Source organism: Cervus canadensis, chromosome 8, assembly GCF_019320065.1.
Source record: "Cervus canadensis isolate Bull #8, Minnesota chromosome 8, ASM1932006v1, whole genome shotgun sequence".
In the NCBI taxonomy this organism is placed as follows: domain Eukaryota; kingdom Metazoa; phylum Chordata; class Mammalia; order Artiodactyla; family Cervidae; genus Cervus; species Cervus canadensis.
The window spans coordinates 9,474,558-9,492,230 of record NC_057393.1 but is presented as its reverse complement, the minus strand read 5'-3'; the positions used below and the strand labels follow the sequence as shown (position 1 = coordinate 9,492,230).

The following is a 17,673-nucleotide window of genomic DNA, read 5'->3' as shown; positions in this document are numbered from 1 at the left end:
CTGTGCACCGTGTCTGATCTGCGTTCTCTCTCCCCCAGCTACCCAGACCCAGACCATGGCTGTGACAGGTGAGCCCTGCTGCCTCTTGACTCCGGGATGTCCCCTCCTCCACAGTCACCCCCAGGGCCCCATCCAGCAGCCCCAGGAGGCCACTGAGGAGGTTTTCCACCTCTCAGCACCTGCCCTGGTCACTCTGGACCACAAAGACAGTTCTAGATGAGCCGTAACACCGGCATCCTCTGGGCTGGTTCAGTGATTTCAGAACTTCGTGGTTACACAGTGTCTCCCCAGAGCTTTGGGTGACAGGGTGGTCTGTCCTGGGGTCATTTCTGTTTGAACATATTCTCTGGACCAAGAGTTATGTGTATGAAGAGGACAGAGCTTTTTCCTGTCCTCAACCCCAGATGGAGTCTAGGTGATGCTATTACCAAGAAGTACCCAGTCAGCAGGGCATGGTGATGGCTCTGTGGGCTGTGCCACCTCCTCAGATGAGTGTGTCCCTTTGATGACATGATCTGGGCTCACAGCAAACTCTCAGAAAAGGCCTCTGTCTGCCCCAGACACTTGAGCTTCTCAGACCCCACTGTCCTGATCCCAGTTACAGGTCAGCAGGCCAACCTTGATTCTACCGACCTTCTTTGTAATCCTGCCTTGTTTCCCCTGCAGATTGGTGGCATCCGACAACTGACTATGGTGAGCATCACTCAGAGCCTGCTAAACTACCAGCATGCAACACTCCAGTCCACAGACGTGGGTGCAGTTCTTGCCTCTTGGGTCCAGGTTCTGAGCTCACCAGCTCATCTACTCTGGACGGTTGCCTTCACTTGCCAGAGTTATGGATAAGCCTTACCTACAAGTTGTGCCATATCTTACTCAGAATGCTTTTGTTTGCAGGTATTAGGATGGCCACTCACACTCTCTTAATTTGGGCTGGTGCCACGGCTTACATATCGAGGATACTGAGCAATAGGGCAACCTTCAGGGAGCGCTGGATCCAGAAGTCCCAATGTTCTTTGTCCCCACGCACTTTTCTGACCTCTGCTTGGGTTTGTTTATGAGCTTCACTGTCAGGTTGCTTCCTGCCAGGGGCACTTGTCAGCCACAAGTCTCCTGCCACAGAGGGGAGAGTCTTTGGTTCTTGATGTTGAGCAGAAATTCCTGGAGGGAATGTGAACAGCCTCCTGGTAATAGGTGACTTCTCCCCAGTCATCTCCAAGTCCTCTAATGATAGTCACCAATTCCAAGGTTATTTCAAGATTCACGCTTAAGAAAAAAAATTCAATCTACATGTTTTTTGTGAAAGTACCTGAATATGTATTGAATGGAAAAGTCTTCAGAATAACCTTGGGCTGATGGAGTGGGTTCCCATGTAGGGATGAATGGCTGAACTCGGCACCTTGTTGGCAACTGGGAAGCTGTGTCAGTGGTCTCCTGTTTCAGAGGCAATCTATCCCAGAGGTCTGGGATGTGGTTTGCCGACCTAGGCTGTGGGCTTTCCCTCTTCCCACTTGCATCCTGAGACAGGATTCAGTCCCTGAATTGCTGAACTTGGGGATAATATCAGAGAATGTGCAGAGCCTGTCCACAGTCCACAGTCAAGGTTTCTATCACACAGACACTAGAGATACACAGTGATTAACACGCTCAGTCACGTCCTGATGGACATCGCTGCCTAGACCTCAGCAGCCTTTCCCTGGGAGATTCTGAATCTCAGTCCTCAGTGCATTTTCTCAGGAGAAACAGGAGGGTGACTTTTCCTGTCTCCTTCCAGGAACCGAATCGGGCTTGGCCCTGAGGCTGGTGAACGGAGGTGACAGGTGTCAGGGCCGGGTGGAGGTCCTCTACGGAGGCTCCTGGGGCACCGTGTGTGACGACAGCTGGGACATCACCGATGCCAGCGTGGTCTGCAGGCAGCTGGGCTGTGGCTGGGCCATTTCAGCCCCAGGAAATGCCCAGTTCGGTCAGGGCTCAGGGCCCATTGTCCTGGACGACGTGGGCTGCTCAGGGTATGAGACCTATCTATGGAGCTGCTCCCACAACCCCTGGAACACACACAACTGTGGACACAGCGAGGACGCCAGCGTCATCTGCTCAGGTTGGTTTCTATGACCTGCATTTTTGTGAGTGATTTTCTCCCAACAAGAGCTCTTCTTTGCACTGGGCTCAATCACACTGAGCTTCCATGGAAGTTGGGTGGTTTCACTGACACCATCATTGATAGATGTCAGTCCTGGATTTCATGGATCCACTGCAGCCTCTTCTGTACTGGACCTCCAGAGCAGGGGTGTGATTATAGGTTGGGAGAGCAAATTCCCCTCAGATTTTTTTTAATTGTGGAGTCTGATGTCTGACCTTGATGTTTCATATTCATTTCTCCTGGACAATACCCAGGCCGTTTTTTTCAGGCGATGGAGGGCCTGGGCACTCAGCGTCTCTGTCTCACGGACCTGATGGGTTTCTTGCATTCCAACCTTGGTGCTCAGGCTAACCATGCTTCCTCTTTCTTGCAGCTGCACAGATCACCTCCTCTTCTCCAGGTGAGTCCCTGCAGTCCCGCCCAGCCACACCCCTCTCTGGGATTCCGCCCTTCAGTTTTCCAGAAGGAGAAGAACAGTAGCTACCTCGGTAGTCATTTCCCTCTGAGGACTCTGGAGGCTGTCTGTCAGGGAATGTTTAACAGTAAGACTCCTGTGTGCTGTTTCCTATCTCTCTTGAGCCCTCTGTTCCTTATCAGTTCCTGTCAGGAGCAAGAGGAGCAGGCAAGCCACTCCTAGACTGAGGTCATAGAGTTGGGATGCTTGCATAGGATTTCCTTCATTAGCTTTTCCATATGCTAAAAGGGATTATCTATGACCCTCTTTTGATATGGATTGCCTTTTGGCCTTGTGGCTTCTATTGCTCCTTGTTTCCTTGGTAACTTGTAATTTCTGGTCTTTTGATCTTTATCTGAAGAAGCTACCTTGTAATACAGTATATATACTCACACAAAATTCAATAAAGCACCCTTGTTCCACCAGAGACTTGGGTCCCCATGTCCTTCCTTCTCTCTCTCTCTCTCTCTATTTCTGGCTGATTCCCTGGAGCGCAAAGGCTGGCTGTGTAACCCAGGGAATATTACCCTCTTTCCTTCTTTCACTTTCTTATTGTCAACTCTGGACCACCAGATTCCGATCCATTAAAGGACCCCAACAAGTGGCGCCCAGAACAGGGGCCTGGTATACATGGCACTTTGGACGGAGTGACTCAGGGCCTATTGAGGCCGGTAAATACAAGGCCACGGGTCAAATGGCTGGAGAGCCCCCTCACTTTTCTACTTTACTTCATCATTTATTTAAAGTTCAGGGACTTTCAGTTTCGCACCACCGAGTAGAGGCTTGCCTTCAAACAATAGTTGAACATAATCCCTGGTTCCCTGATGAAGGCAGTTTTGATTTAGAAATTTGGCACTAGGTCAAAGAGAATGTTGAACGAGCTGCCAGATGGGGAAAAAATATTCCAATTGATTTCTGGCCCCTGTGGGCTCTCATTAAAGCTGTAATTCCGCCATTTCAAGGCAATTCTAGCCCTCCTGATCTTCGACAACAGACAGAACACTTATTCCATGAATATGAATTAGATGATGAAACTTTACAAAAGACCCAATTAGAACAACATTCATTAAATATTTCTGAATTTTCCTACAAGGCCTGCCCCGGCTGCTCCAAATGCTTCTCCTCTGCCAACAGGTGCGAATCCAAAAGTCTCTCCTTTGCTAGAACCTAATGATTCTGACGACTCTCCTGAGACACTTTTTGACACCAAAACTGGCAATACTTTTCTGGATAATAATGATAAGTCCTTAGTACAAACTCATATTTGCAAAAATTGCTACCTACTCACTCTCCTTCGTGACAGAGGCTCTCTGAATTCCTGGCTTTGCAATTACAAGTCTCTGAAGCCAATGGTTTTTCTGCCTTCCCAGTTTTAAGAAATGTTAATGCTCAAGGGCAAATAATACCTCAATATGAAGGTATTAACTTTTTTCACATGCAACTAATGAAAAAGTCTGTAAATATGTATGGCCCACATTCGCCTTTTACTAGAGAAATTCTAAATGCTATGGTGTCTTCTATTGGAACCTTTATTCCCTATGATTGGCGAACTTTAATAAAAGCTCTCCTTAAACCAGGAGAATATCTTCAATGGACAATGTGGTTTTAAGATATAGCCAGAGATCATGCTAACAAAAACACTCGAGCTGGTGCTCCCCAAAATCAAATTACTTTTGAAATGTTAACTGCCATAGACAATTTGATGCTATAGAAGCTCAAATACAGTGCCCTCCTTTGTTGCATGAACAATTAAAAACAGTGGCCCTTGAAGCTTGGGATAGAATTACTCCTCAAGGGGAACCTACAGGTAGCTACGCTAAAATATTACAAGGACCTAATGAAACTTATGCTGATTTTTTAGCTAGATTAGAAACTGCTATTTCCTGTACTGTAATCGGAGAAAAAGCTAAAAGGCAATTAGAGAAGTTACTTGCTTATGAAAATGCAAATCAGGAATGTCAAAAGGCTATAGCCCCAGTTCGTGAGACAGGGACTATTATTGATTATTTGAAGGCTTGTCGCAATCTAGGAACAGAAACTCAAAGACTGCAAATGCCAGCTGAAACAATGGCTGCTTGCTTTAAAAAGGGAAATGAGGGATGTTTTATACGCGGGGATAAGAACAATTTAAAAAGGGATTGCCCTAAGAAAGCTAATAAAAAACCTCCAAAAGTCTGCCCCCACAACCTTCGGTCTTTTACTTGGCTGATCCAGTTTGATTACTAAAGGAATTACTGTTCACCCTGGAATAATCGATTCAGATTATAAAGGAGAAATTCAAATTGTGATGTCATCTAAGATTTTATGGCAATTCAAAAGGGGGGGCAAAATTGCTCAATTACTTCTTTTACCCTATATTTCTATTAACTCCTCTAATGATGTATGGACAAGCAGATTCGGCAGTACAGATCAAAAACACAATCATATTTCATACAAGCTTGTATTCCCCTTCCTTTTGTTTCAGCCATAGGAAACTTACAATTCAATAAGACTTTACGTTCTGTAACTTGTGTAAATTGCAAATTGTATACCTGTCTTAACTCTTCTATTTCCTTAAGAAATGAATTCCTTTTGATTCTTCGATCTCGACATAATTTGTGGTTACCAGTAAATCGCCAACGGCCCTGGGAAGAAGGTCCCATGGCCGGGCTTGCTTCCCAGTTACTTACTAAATTACTCGATGATCTGAATGATTCATTGGATGGCTGATTCTTGGCATTTGGGGATTAATAGCTATTTGCACCACTGCTGCCGTCATTGGCGTTGCTTTACAAACCTCAATTCAAACACATAATTTTATCCAAGATTGGACTAAAGATGCTCATACTATGTGGGCCACTCAGGCTCAGATAGATGAGGATATTCAAAATGACATACAGGAACTAAAAACAGCCATCAAATGGGTTGGAGATCAATTAATAGATGTATAAAAACAAGTGATACCAAAATGTGATTGGAATTCTACTCAATTTTGTGTTATTCCTTTTCAATTCAATCATAGTGCCTATAACTGGGAGCAAATCAAATTTCATTTACAAAATATACATGATAATGCCTCTCTGAATGTACAATTATTGCAAAAAGAAATCTTTGAAACCTTCTGTAAAAGTCTGCCCTCATCCACCAATATAGAAATTTTATCTGAACAACTAGCTGATCAATTATCTGGGTTAGACCCGCAAAGATGGTTTCCAAGCACCACCCACAGCTTCGGGTCTGGAACTGTAACTCTGGTGATTGTCTTGGCAACTATATTTGTTGTTTACCATTGCCTTTCTGCAAAAATTGTTAAAACTAAATAAATTCAAATGGTTGGGACCTTTTTTTACAAATATAATAAAATAGGGGGAATTGTCAGGAAATGTTTAACAGTAGGATTCCTGTGTGCTGTTTCCTATCTCTCTTGAGCCCTCTGTTCCTTATCAGTTCCTGTCAGGAGCAAGAGGAGCAGGCAAGCCACTCCCAGGACTGAGGTCATAGAGATGGTATGCTTGCATAGGATTTCCTTCATTAGCTTTTCCATATGCTAAAAGTGATTATCTACGACCCTCTTTTGATATGAATTGCCTTTTGGCCTTGTGGCTTCTATTGCTCCTTGTTTCCTTGGTAACTTGTAATTTCTGGTCTTTTGATCTTTATCTGAAGAAGCTACCTTGTAAAACGGTATATATACTCACTCAAAATTCAATAAAGCACCCTTGTTCCACCAGAGACTTGGGTTCCTGTGTCCTTCCTTCTCTCTCTCTCTATTTCTGGCTGATTCCCTGGAGTGTGAAGGCTGGCTGCGTAACCCAGGGAACATTAGCCTCTTTCCTTCTTTCGCTTTCCTATTGTCGGCTCCGGACCACCAGGTTCTGGTCCATTAAAGGACCCCAACAGCTGTTCAGTGACAAGTGGAATCCCCAGGACCAGGGCTGTCACTCAGCTGTCACTGGAGGGGCCTCTGGTCCCCCGCCACCTCCTGCTGCCTGTGCCTGTTCAGAGCTGCTATGAGGGGAGACAGGATTAGGACCTCTGATCATTTCTATGAAAATAAGTGCCCCAGTCATGCCATGCAGAGCTGTGACTATGTTGGAAGGATGACCGAGTAGCAGACTCACAAATGTCTGTCTGTTAAAAAATTCCTATATGTTGAAAGCCATTTCCAAAATTATCCTTTAGCCACAATGATAATATCTGATGTTGAATAAGACGGGAATTTCTATGTACTGATTCCATATGGCCAGTTACACTGTAGGTGGGAATAGTCAAGGTTCTGAGATGACCTTATTAGCACAACGATTTACTTTCTCCACCAAAATGATAACCATGGAATTTAAAATTTTCAGCAGCATCCTAAAATCACTTGGTTTTCTTTCTAGATTGGCGGCCCGCAACAAGTACAACCACTCAGAGTAAGTAACCCATTTTTCCACCTGACCCACAGTCCTGGGGATTCATTCCAATTCACAGACATGGATGCATTTCTTCCTCTTGGGTCCAGGTTCTGAGCTCACCACCTCAAATACTCTGGATGGTTGCCTTCACTTGCCAGAGTTATGGATAAGCTTGACCTATGAGTTGTGCCATATGTCACTCAGAATGCTTTTGTCTCCAAGTATTAGGATGGCCACTCACACTCTCTTAATTAGAGCTGGTGCCACGGCTTACATATCGAGGATTCTGAGCTATATAGGGCAACCTTCAGAGAGCGCTGGATCCAGAAGTCCCAATGTTCTTCATCCCCACGCACTTTTCTGACCTCTGCGTGGTTTTGTTTATGAGCTTCACTGTCAGGTTGCTTCCAGCCAGGGGCACTTGTCAGCCACAAGTCTCCTGCCACAGAGGGGAGAGTCTTTGGTTTTCCATGTTGAGCATAAAGTCCTGGAGGGATTGTGAACAGCCTGCTGGTAATAGGTGACTTCTCCCCAGTCGTCTCCAAGTGCTCCAATGATAGTCACCAATTCCAAAGTTATTTCAAGATTCAAGCTTAAAAAAAAAAGACACAAGATAAGCTTTGTGTGTGAAAGTGATCTGAATAGGTATGAATGGATAAGTCTCCAGAATAACCTTGGGCTGAAGGAGTGGGTTCCCATGTAGGGGTGACAGGCCGAACTCAGCACCTTAGTGGGAACTGGGAAGCTGTGTCAGTGGTCTCCTGCTGCAGAGGCTCATTCTATCCCAGAGGTCTGGGATGTAGGCTGTGGGCTTCCCCTCTTCCCACCTGCATCCTGAGACAGGATTCAGCCCCTGAATTGCTGAATCTGGGGATGCCATCAGAGAACCTACAGAGCTAGTCTACAGTCCACGGTCAAGGTTTCTATCACACAGACACTGGAGATAAACAGTGATGAACACGCTCAGTCAAGTCCTTATGGACATCACTCCCTAGACCTCAGCAGTCTTTCGCTGGAAGAAATCTGAATCTAGGTCCGAAGCACCTTTTCCTTCAAGAGAAACCGGACGGTGACTTTTCCTGTCTCCTTCCAGGAACTGAATCGGGTTTGGCCCTGAGGCTGGTGAACGGAGGTGACAGGTGTCAGGGCCGGGTGGAGGTCCTCTACGGAGGCTCCTGGGGCACTGTGTGTGACGACAGCTGGGACACCAACGATGCCAACGTGGTCTGCAGGCAGCTGGAATGTGGCTGGGCCATTTCAGCCCCAGGAAATGCCCGGTTCGGGCAGGGCTCAGGGCCCATTGTCCTGGACGACGTGGGCTGCTCAGGGCACGAGACGTACCTGTGGAGCTGCTCCCACAGCCCCTGGAACACACACAACTGCGGACACAGCGAGGATGCCAGCGTCATCTGCTCGGGTGGGTCTCAAACAAGCTGGGGGTGCTTCTCGGAGTGTGGTTTCTTGCTTACTTTCTGATCCCCTTGAGAAGCATTCTCTACATTTCCCTTTCCCTTGAAATCCTCTAGTGCTTTGATATTTAGTGTAATAGCTTTTGTCTGGCCTTCGAGACTGTAGATGGACGATTAGGAAGAAAACACAAACTGAAAGTGACATTATGCCTTCTGCTCCATGCCACATACAAACCAAGGCAAAAGAGAGCAGGTCTGCCAGGAGGTCTCTGAGCAGAGGTCATGGGCTGGGGCTGCCGGTGGCCCCGGTTCTGCCTCCTGAGTCCTGGACTGTGGCCCCTCCAAGGAACTGGGAAGCACGGTCTGGGCACCAGGACTGCTGTGAGCAGGGCAGTGGCCCTGTGTGACCTGCCTTGTCATCCGCTAAGGTCAAGCCTGACTGATCACACACGGGACTTGACCTAGAGCTGGAGCCCTGTCTCACTGCCTCAGTGGATCCATAAAAGCTGGGAGCCTGATGATTGATTCTGTATCCACTGTGTCATCAAGACACAGCGTCAATCACCTTGATTTTGGAAATAAGGGGTGCTGGTCTGCCGTGACCTCTCAGCAGAAGCCTCTTTGGAGGGTTGAGGATGGCAGAGGCCCCGCCCTCCATGGCAGAGCGGGTGCACGGACTGACACCTCAGCTGCTCTGCATCTCAGCGTCCCCTGCTTTGCCCCCATGTAGACCCTTCTGTGCACCTTGTCTGACCTGCCTTCTCTCTCCCCCAGCTGCCCAGACCCAGTCCACGGCTGTGCCAGGTGAGTCCTGCTGCCTCTTGACTCTGGGATATCCCCTCCCCTTGAGCAACCCCCAGGGCCCCCAACCAGTAGCCCCAGGAGGGGACTCTGGGGGTGCTCCTCCTCTCAGGATCTGCCCTGGTCACTCTAGAGCATGTAGACGGTTCCAGATGAGCCATAACACCGGCATCCTCTGGGCTGGTTCAGTGATTTCAGGACTTCCTGGCTGCACAGTGTCTCCCCAGAGCTTTGGGTGACGGGGTGGTCTGTTCTGGGGTGATTTCTGCTTGAGTGAACTCTCTGGACCAAGAGCTATGTGTATGGAGAGGACAGAGCGTTTTCCTGTCCTCCACCTCAGACAGAGTCTAGGCGATGCTATTACCAAGAAGTACCCAGTCAGCAGGGCATGGTGATGGCTCTGTGGGCTGTGCCACCTCCTCAGATGAGTGTGCCCCTTTGATGACATGATCTGGGCTCACAGCAAACTCTCAGAAAAGGCCTCTGTCTGCCCCAGACCATGGAGCTTCTCAGACCCCACTGTCCTGATCCCAGTTACAGGTCAGCAGGCCAACCTTGATTCTACCGACCTTCTTTGTAATCCTGCCTTGTTTCCCCTGCAGATTGGTGGCATCCGACAACTGACTATGGTGAGCATCATTCAGATCCTGCTAAACTACCAGCATGCAACACTCCAGTCCACAGACATGGGTGCAGTTCTTGCCTCTTGGGTCCAGGTTCTGAGCTCATCAGCTCATCTACTCTGGACGGTTGCCTTCACTTGCCAGAGTTGTGGATAGGCTTTACTTATGAGTTCTGGCCTGTGTTACTCAGAACGCTTTTGTTTGCAAGTATTAGGATGGCCACTCACACTCTCTTAATTTGGGCTGGTGCCACGGCTTACATATCGAGGATACTGAGCTATATAGGGCAACATTCAGGGAGCGCTGGATCCAGAAGTCCCAGTGTTCTTTATCCCCATGCAATTTTCTGACCTCTGCGTGGTTTTGTTTATGAGCTTCACTGTCAGGTTGCTTCCTGCCAGGGGCGCTTGTCAGCCACAAGTCTCCTGCCACAGAGGGGAGAGTCTTTGGTTCTCGATGCCGAGCATAAAGTCCTGGAGGGATTGTGAACAGCCTGCTGGTAATAGGGGCCTTCTCCCCAGTCGTCTCCAAGTCCTCCAATGATAGTCACCAATTCCAAAGTTATTTCAAGATTCAAGCTTAAAAAAAAAAGACACAAGATAAGCTTTGTGTGTGAAAGTGATCTGAATAGGTATGAATGGATAAGTCTCCAGAATAACCTTGGGCTGAAGGAGTGGGTTCCCATGTAGGGGTGACAGGCCGAACTCAGCACCTTAGTGGGAACTGGGAAGCTGTGTCAGTGGTCTCCTGCTGCAGAGGCTCATTCTATCCCAGAGGTCTGGGATGTAGGCTGTGGGCTTCCCCTCTTCCCACCTGCATCCTGAGACAGGATTCAGCCCCTGAATTGCTGAATCTGGGGATGCCATCAGAGAACCTACAGAGCTAGTCTACAGTCCACGGTCAAGGTTTCTATCACACAGACACTGGAGATAAACAGTGATGAACACGCTCAGTCAAGTCCTTATGGACATCACTCCCTAGACCTCAGCAGTCTTTCGCTGGAAGAAATCTGAATCTAGGTCCGAAGCACCTTTTCCTTCAAGAGAAACCGGACGGTGACTTTTCCTGTCTCCTTCCAGGAACTGAATCGGGTTTGGCCCTGAGGCTGGTGAACGGAGGTGACAGGTGTCAGGGCCGGGTGGAGGTCCTCTACGGAGGCTCCTGGGGCACTGTGTGTGACGACAGCTGGGACACCAACGATGCCAACGTGGTCTGCAGGCAGCTGGAATGTGGCTGGGCCATTTCAGCCCCAGGAAATGCCCGGTTCGGGCAGGGCTCAGGGCCCATTGTCCTGGACGACGTGGGCTGCTCAGGGCACGAGACGTACCTGTGGAGCTGCTCCCACAGCCCCTGGAACACACACAACTGCGGACACAGCGAGGATGCCAGCGTCATCTGCTCGGGTGGGTCTCAAACAAGCTGGGGGTGCTTCTCGGAGTGTGGTTTCTTGCTTACTTTCTGATCCCCTTGAGAAGCATTCTCTACATTTCCCTTTCCCTTGAAATCCTCTAGTGCTTTGATATTTAGTGTAATAGCTTTTGTCTGGCCTTCGAGACTGTAGATGGACGATTAGGAAGAAAACACAAACTGAAAGTGACATTATGCCTTCTGCTCCATGCCACATACAAACCAAGGCAAAAGAGAGCAGGTCTGCCAGGAGGTCTCTGAGCAGAGGTCATGGGCTGGGGCTGCCGGTGGCCCCGGTTCTGCCTCCTGAGTCCTGGACTGTGGCCCCTCCAAGGAACTGGGAAGCACGGTCTGGGCACCAGGACTGCTGTGAGCAGGGCAGTGGCCCTGTGTGACCTGCCTTGTCATCCGCTAAGGTCAAGCCTGACTGATCACACACGGGACTTGACCTAGAGCTGGAGCCCTGTCTCACTGCCTCAGTGGATCCATAAAAGCTGGGAGCCTGATGATTGATTCTGTATCCACTGTGTCATCAAGACACAGCGTCAATCACCTTGATTTTGGAAATAAGGGGTGCTGGTCTGCCGTGACCTCTCAGCAGAAGCCTCTTTGGAGGGTTGAGGATGGCAGAGGCCCCGCCCTCCATGGCAGAGCGGGTGCACGGACTGACACCTCAGCTGCTCTGCATCTCAGCGTCCCCCCCTTTGCCCCCATGTAGACCCTTCTGTGCACCTTGTCTGACCTGCCTTCTCTCTCCCCCAGCTGCCCAGACCCAGTCCACGGCTGTGCCAGGTGAGTCCTGCTGCCTCTTGACTCTGGGATATCCCCTCCCCTTGAGCAACCCCCAGGGCCCCCAACCAGTAGCCCCAGGAGGGGACTCTGGGGGTGCTCCTCCTCTCAGGATCTGCCCTGGTCACTCTAGAGCATGTAGACGGTTCCAGATGAGCCATAACACCGGCATCCTCTGGGCTGGTTCAGTGATTTCAGGACTTCCTGGCTGCACAGTGTCTCCCCAGAGCTTTGGGTGACGGGGTGGTCTGTTCTGGGGTGATTTCTGCTTGAGTGAACTCTCTGGACCAAGAGCTATGTGTATGGAGAGGACAGAGCGTTTTCCTGTCCTCCACCTCAGACAGAGTCTAGGCGATGCTATTACCAAGAAGTACCCAGTCAGCAGGGCATGGTGATGGCTCTGTGGGCTGTGCCACCTCCTCAGATGAGTGTGCCCCTTTGATGACATGATCTGGGCTCACAGCAAACTCTCAGAAAAGGCCTCTGTCTGCCCCAGACCATGGAGCTTCTCAGACCCCACTGTCCTGATCCCAGTTACAGGTCAGCAGGCCAACCTTGATTCTACCGACCTTCTTTGTAATCCTGCCTTGTTTCCCCTGCAGATTGGTGGCATCCGACAACTGACTATGGTGAGCATCATTCAGATCCTGCTAAACTACCAGCATGCAACACTCCAGTCCACATACATGGGCGCAGTTCTTGCCTCTTGAGTCCAGGTTCTGAGCTCACCAGCTCATCTATTCTGGACGGTTGCCTTTACTTGCCAGAGTTGTGGATAGGCTTTACTTATGAGTTCTGGCCTGTGTTACTCAGAACGCTTTTGTTTGCAAGTATTAGGATGGCCACTCACACTCTCTTAATTTGGGCTGGTGCCACGGCTTACATATCGAGGATACTGAGCTATATAGGGCAACCTTCAGGGAGCGCTGGATCCAGAAGTCCCAGTGTTCTTTATCCCCACGCACTTTTCTGACCTCTGCGTGGTTTTGTTTATGAGCTTCGCTGTCAGGTTGCTTCCTGCCAGGGGCACTTGTCAGCCACAAGTCTCCTGCCACAGAGGGGAGAGTCTTTGGTTCTCGATGCCGAGCATAAAGTCCTGGAGGGATTGTGAACAGCCTGCTGGTAATAGGGGCCTTCTCCCCAGTCATCTCCAAGTCCTCCAATGATAGTCACCAATTCCAGGGTTATTTCAGGATTCAAACTTACAAAAAAAAAAAAAAGTTTCAAGATAAGCTTTGTGTGTGAAAGTACCTGAATATATATTGAATGGAAAAGTCTTCAGAATAAACGGGCTGATGGAGTGGGTTCCCACGTAGGGGTGAAAGGCTGAACCTGGCCCCATGGTGGGAACTGGGAAGCTGTGTCAGTGGTCTCCGGCTGCAGAGGCTCATTCTATCCCAGAGGTCTGTCATGTAATTTGCGGACGTAGGCTGTGGGCTTCCCCTCTTCCCACCTGCACCCTGAGATCGGATTCAGTCCCTGAATTGCTGAACCTGGGGATGCTATCAGAGAACCTGCAGAGCCTGTCCACAGTCCACAGTCGAGGTTTCCATCACACAGACACTGGAGATACACAGTGGTGAACACGCCCAGTCAAGCCTGATGGACATCACTACCCAGCCCTCAGCAGCCTTTCCCTGGAAGACTCTGAATCTCAGTCCCCAGTGCCTCTTCCTTCAGGAGAAACAGGAGGGTGACTTTTCCTGTCTCCTTCCAGGAACCGAATCGGGCTTGGCCCTGAGGCTGGTGAACGGAGGTGACAGGTGTCAGGGCCGGGTGGAGGTCCTCTACGGAGGCTCCTGGGGCACCGTGTGTGACGACGGCTGGGACACCACCGACGCCAGCGTGGTCTGCAGGCAGCTGGGCTGTGGCTGGGCCGTTTCAGCCCCAGGAAATGCCCGGTTCGGGCAGGGCTCAGGGCCCATTGTCCTGGACGACGTGGGCTGCTCAGGGCACGAGACCTATCTGTGGAGCTGCTCCCACAGCCCCTGGAACACACATAACTGCGGACACAGCGAGGACACCAGCGTCATCTGCTCGGGTGGGTCTCAAACAAGCTGGGGGTGCTTCTCGGAGTGTGGTTTCTTGCTTACTTTCTGATCCCCTTGAGAAGCATTCCCTACGTTTCTCTTTTCCTTGAAATCCTCCAGTGCTTTGATATTTAGTATAATAGCTTTTGTCTGGCCTTTGAGAATGTAGATGGACAATTAGAACAGAAACACAAACTGAAAGTGACATTATGCCTTCTGCTCCATGTCACATACAAACCAAGGCAAAAGAGAGCAGGTCTGCCAGGAGGTCTCTGAGCAGAGGTCATGGGCTGGAGCTGCCGGTGGCCCCAGTTCTGCCTCCTGAGTCCTGGACTGTGGCCCCTCCAAGGAACTGGGAAGCACGGTCTGGGCACCAGGACTGCTGTGAGCAGGGCAGTGGCCCTGTGTGACCTGCCAGACCCCGCCTTGTCATCCGCTAAGGTCAAGCCTGACTGATCACACACGGGACTTGACCTAGAGCTGGAGCCCTGTCTCACTGCCTCAGTGGATCCATAAAAGCTGGGAGCCTGGCTATTGATTCTATATCCACTGTGTCATCAAGACACAGAGTCAATCACCTTGACTTTGGAAATAAGGGGTGCTGGTCTGCTGGGACCTCTCAGCAGGAGCCTCTTTGGAGGGTTGAGGATGGCAGAGGCCCCGCCCTCCACGGCAGAGCGGGTGCACGGACTGACACCTCAGCTGCTCTGCATCTCAGCGTCCCCCCCTTTGCCCCCATGTAGACCCTTCTGTGCACCTTGTCTGACCTGCCTTCTCTCTCCCCCAGCTGCCCAGACCCAGTCCACGGCTGTGCCAGGTGAGTCCTGCTGCCTCTTGACTCTGGGATATCCCCTCCCCTTGAGCAACCCCCAGGGCCCCCAACCAGTAGCCCCAGGAGGGGACTCTGGGGGTGCTCCTCCTCTCAGGACCTGCCCTGGTCACTCTAGAGCATGTAGACGGTTCCAGATGAGCCATAACACTGGCATCCTCTGGGCTGGTTCAGTGATTTCAGGACTTCCTGGCTGCACAGTCTCTCCCCAGAGCTTTGGGTGACGGGGTGGTCTGTTCTGGGGTGATTTCTGCTTGAGTGAACTCTCTGGACCAAGAGCTATGTGTATGGAGAGGACAGAGCGTTTTCCTGTCCTCCACCCCAGAGAGTCTAGGCGATGCTATTACCAAGAAGTACCCAGTCAGCAGGGCATGGTGATGGCTCTGTGGGCTGTGCCACCTCCTCAGATGAGTGTGTCCCTTTGATGACATGATCTGGGCTCACAGCAAACTCTCAGAAAGGCCTCTGTCTCCCCTAGACCGTGGAGCTCTCAGACCCCACTGTCCTGATCCCAGTTACAGGTCAGCAGGCCAACCTTGATTCTACCGACCTTCTTTGTAATCCTGCCTTGTTTCCCCTGCAGATTGGTGGCATCCGACAACTGACTATGGTGAGCATCATTCAGATCCTGCTAAACTACCAGCATGCAACACTCCAGTCCACAGACATGGGTGCAGTTCTTGCCTCTTGGGTCCAGGTTCTGAGCTCACCAGCTCATCTACTCTGGACGGTTGCCTTCACTTGCCAGAGTTATGGATAAACTTTACTTATGAGTTCTGGCCTGTGTTACTCAGAACGCTTTTGTTTGCAAGTATTAGGATGGCCACTCACACTCTCTTAATTTGGGCTGGTGCCACGGCTTACATATCGAGGATACTGAGCTATATAGGGCAACCTTCAGGGAGCGCTGGATCCAGAAGTCCCAGTGTTCTTTGTCCCCACGCACTTTTCTGACCTCTGCGTGGTTTTGTTTATGAGCTTCACTGTCAGGTTGCTTCCTGCCAGGGGCACTTGTCAGCCACAAGTCTCCTGCCACAGAGGGGAGAGTCTTTGGTTCTCGATGCCGAGTATAAAGTCCTGGAGGGATTGTGAACAGCCTGCTGGTAATAGGGGCCTTCTCCCCAGTCATCTCCAAGTCCTCCAATGATAGTCACCAATTCCAGGGTTATTTCAGGATTCAAACTTACAAAAAAAAAAAAAAAGTTTCAAGATAAGCTTTGTGTGTGAAAGTACCTGAATATATATTGAATGGAAGTCTTCAGAATAACCTTGGGCTGATGGAGTGGGTTCCCACGTAGGGGTGAAAGGCTGAACCTGGCTCTATGGTGGGAACTGGGAAGCTGTGTCAGTGGTCTCCGGCTGCAGAGGCTCATTCTATCCCAGAGGTCTGTCATGTAATTTGCGGACGTAGGCTGTGGGCTTCCCCTCTTCCCCCCTGCACCCTGAGATCGGATTCAGTCCCTGAATTGCTGAACTTGGGGATGCTATCAGAGAACCTGCAGAGCCTGTCCACAGTCCACAGTCGAGGTTTCCATCACACAGACACTGGAGATACACAGTGGTGAACACGCCCAGTCAAGCCTGATGGACATCACTACCCAGCCCTCAGCAGCCTTTCCCTGGAAGACTCTGAATCTCAGTCCCCAGTGCCTCTTCCTTCAGGAGAAACAGGAGGGTGACTTTTCCTGTCTCCTTCCAGGAACCGAATCGGGTTTGGCCCTGAGGCTGGTGAACGGAGGTGACAGATGTCAGGGCCGGGTGGAGGTCCTGTACCGAGGCTCCTGGGGCACCGTGTGTGACGACGGCTGGGACACCACCGACGCCAGCGTGGTCTGCAGGCAGCTGGGCTGTGGCTGGGCCGTTTCAGCCCCAGGAAATGCCCGGTTCGGGCAGGGCTCAGGGCCCATTGTCCTGGACGACGTGGGCTGCTCAGGGCACGAGACGTACCTGTGGAGCTGCTCCCACAGCCCCTGGAACACACACAACTGCGGACACAGCGAGGACGCCAGCGTCATCTGCTCGGGTTGGTTTCTATGACCTGCATTTTTGTGAGTGATTTTCTCCCAACAAGAGCCCTTCTTTGCACTGGGCTCAATCACACTGAGCTTCCATGGAAGTTGGGTGGTTTCACTGACTCCATCATTGATAGATGTCAGTCCTGGATTTCATGGATCCACTGCAGCCCCTTCTGTATTGGACCCCTGGAGCAGGGGGGTGTTTTCCGATTGTAAGAGCAAATTCCCCTCAGACTTTTTTCAGTTGTGGAGACTGATGTCTGAGCTTGATGTTTCATATTCAGTTCTCCTGGACAAAACCCGGGCCGCCCTTTTCAGGCCATGGAGGGACGGGCGCTCAGCAGTTCTCTCAGGGACCTGATGGGTGTCTTGCGTTGAGCCTGGGCGCTGAGGCTGATCATGCTTCCTCTTTGTTGCAGCTGCACAGATCAACTCCTCAACTCCAGGTGAGTTCTGGCAGCCCCATGCAGTGAGACTCCTCTCTGGGATTCCACTTCTCAGGTTTCTAGAAGAAGAACACCCTCTTCCTAGGGAGTCATTTCCCTCAGAGGACTCTGGAGGCTCTCCAGTGACCAGTGGAATCCCCAGGACCAGGGCTGTCACTCAGCTGTCCCTGGAGGGACCTCTGGTCTCCTGCCACCTCCTGCTGCCAGGGTCTGCTCAGAGCTGCTATGAGGGGAAACAGGATTAGATCCTCTGATCATTTCTATGAAAATAAGTGTCCGAGCCATGCCATGCAGAACTGTGACCGCTTTAGAACCATGACCAAGCAGCAGACTCTCAAGTATCTATCCATTAAAAAA

At 50.3% G+C, this 17,673-nt stretch overlaps 1 protein-coding gene across 24 annotated transcripts in view; it reads left to right on the top strand.

Annotated features, from left to right (window-relative positions):
• The window catches only part of DMBT1 (deleted in malignant brain tumors 1), a 66,569-nt gene that overhangs the window by 31,366 nt on the left and 17,530 nt on the right, over positions 1-17,673 (top strand). For 15 of the 24 annotated variants that reach the window (XM_043475217.1, XM_043475216.1, XM_043475208.1 and 12 more), the window contains 13 exons: positions 39-68; positions 667-693; positions 1,772-2,095; positions 2,511-2,537; positions 6,953-6,985; positions 8,061-8,384; positions 11,970-11,999; positions 12,599-12,625; positions 13,714-14,037; positions 14,814-14,843; positions 15,439-15,465; positions 16,555-16,878; positions 17,290-17,316. In XM_043475217.1, the coding sequence (XP_043331152.1) occupies positions 39-68; positions 667-693; positions 1,772-2,095; positions 2,511-2,537; positions 6,953-6,985; positions 8,061-8,384; positions 11,970-11,999; positions 12,599-12,625; positions 13,714-14,037; positions 14,814-14,843; positions 15,439-15,465; positions 16,555-16,878; positions 17,290-17,316 (1,554 nt within the window). Of the gene's footprint in view, positions 1-38; positions 69-666; positions 694-1,771; positions 2,096-2,510; positions 2,538-6,952; positions 6,986-8,060; positions 8,385-9,150; positions 9,181-9,779; positions 9,807-10,879; positions 11,204-11,969; positions 12,000-12,598; positions 12,626-13,713; positions 14,038-14,813; positions 14,844-15,438; positions 15,466-16,554; positions 16,879-17,289; positions 17,317-17,673 lie in introns of all 24 variants that reach the window. The other 9 variants (XM_043475221.1, XM_043475196.1, XM_043475197.1 and 6 more) reach the window with 9 other exon arrangements.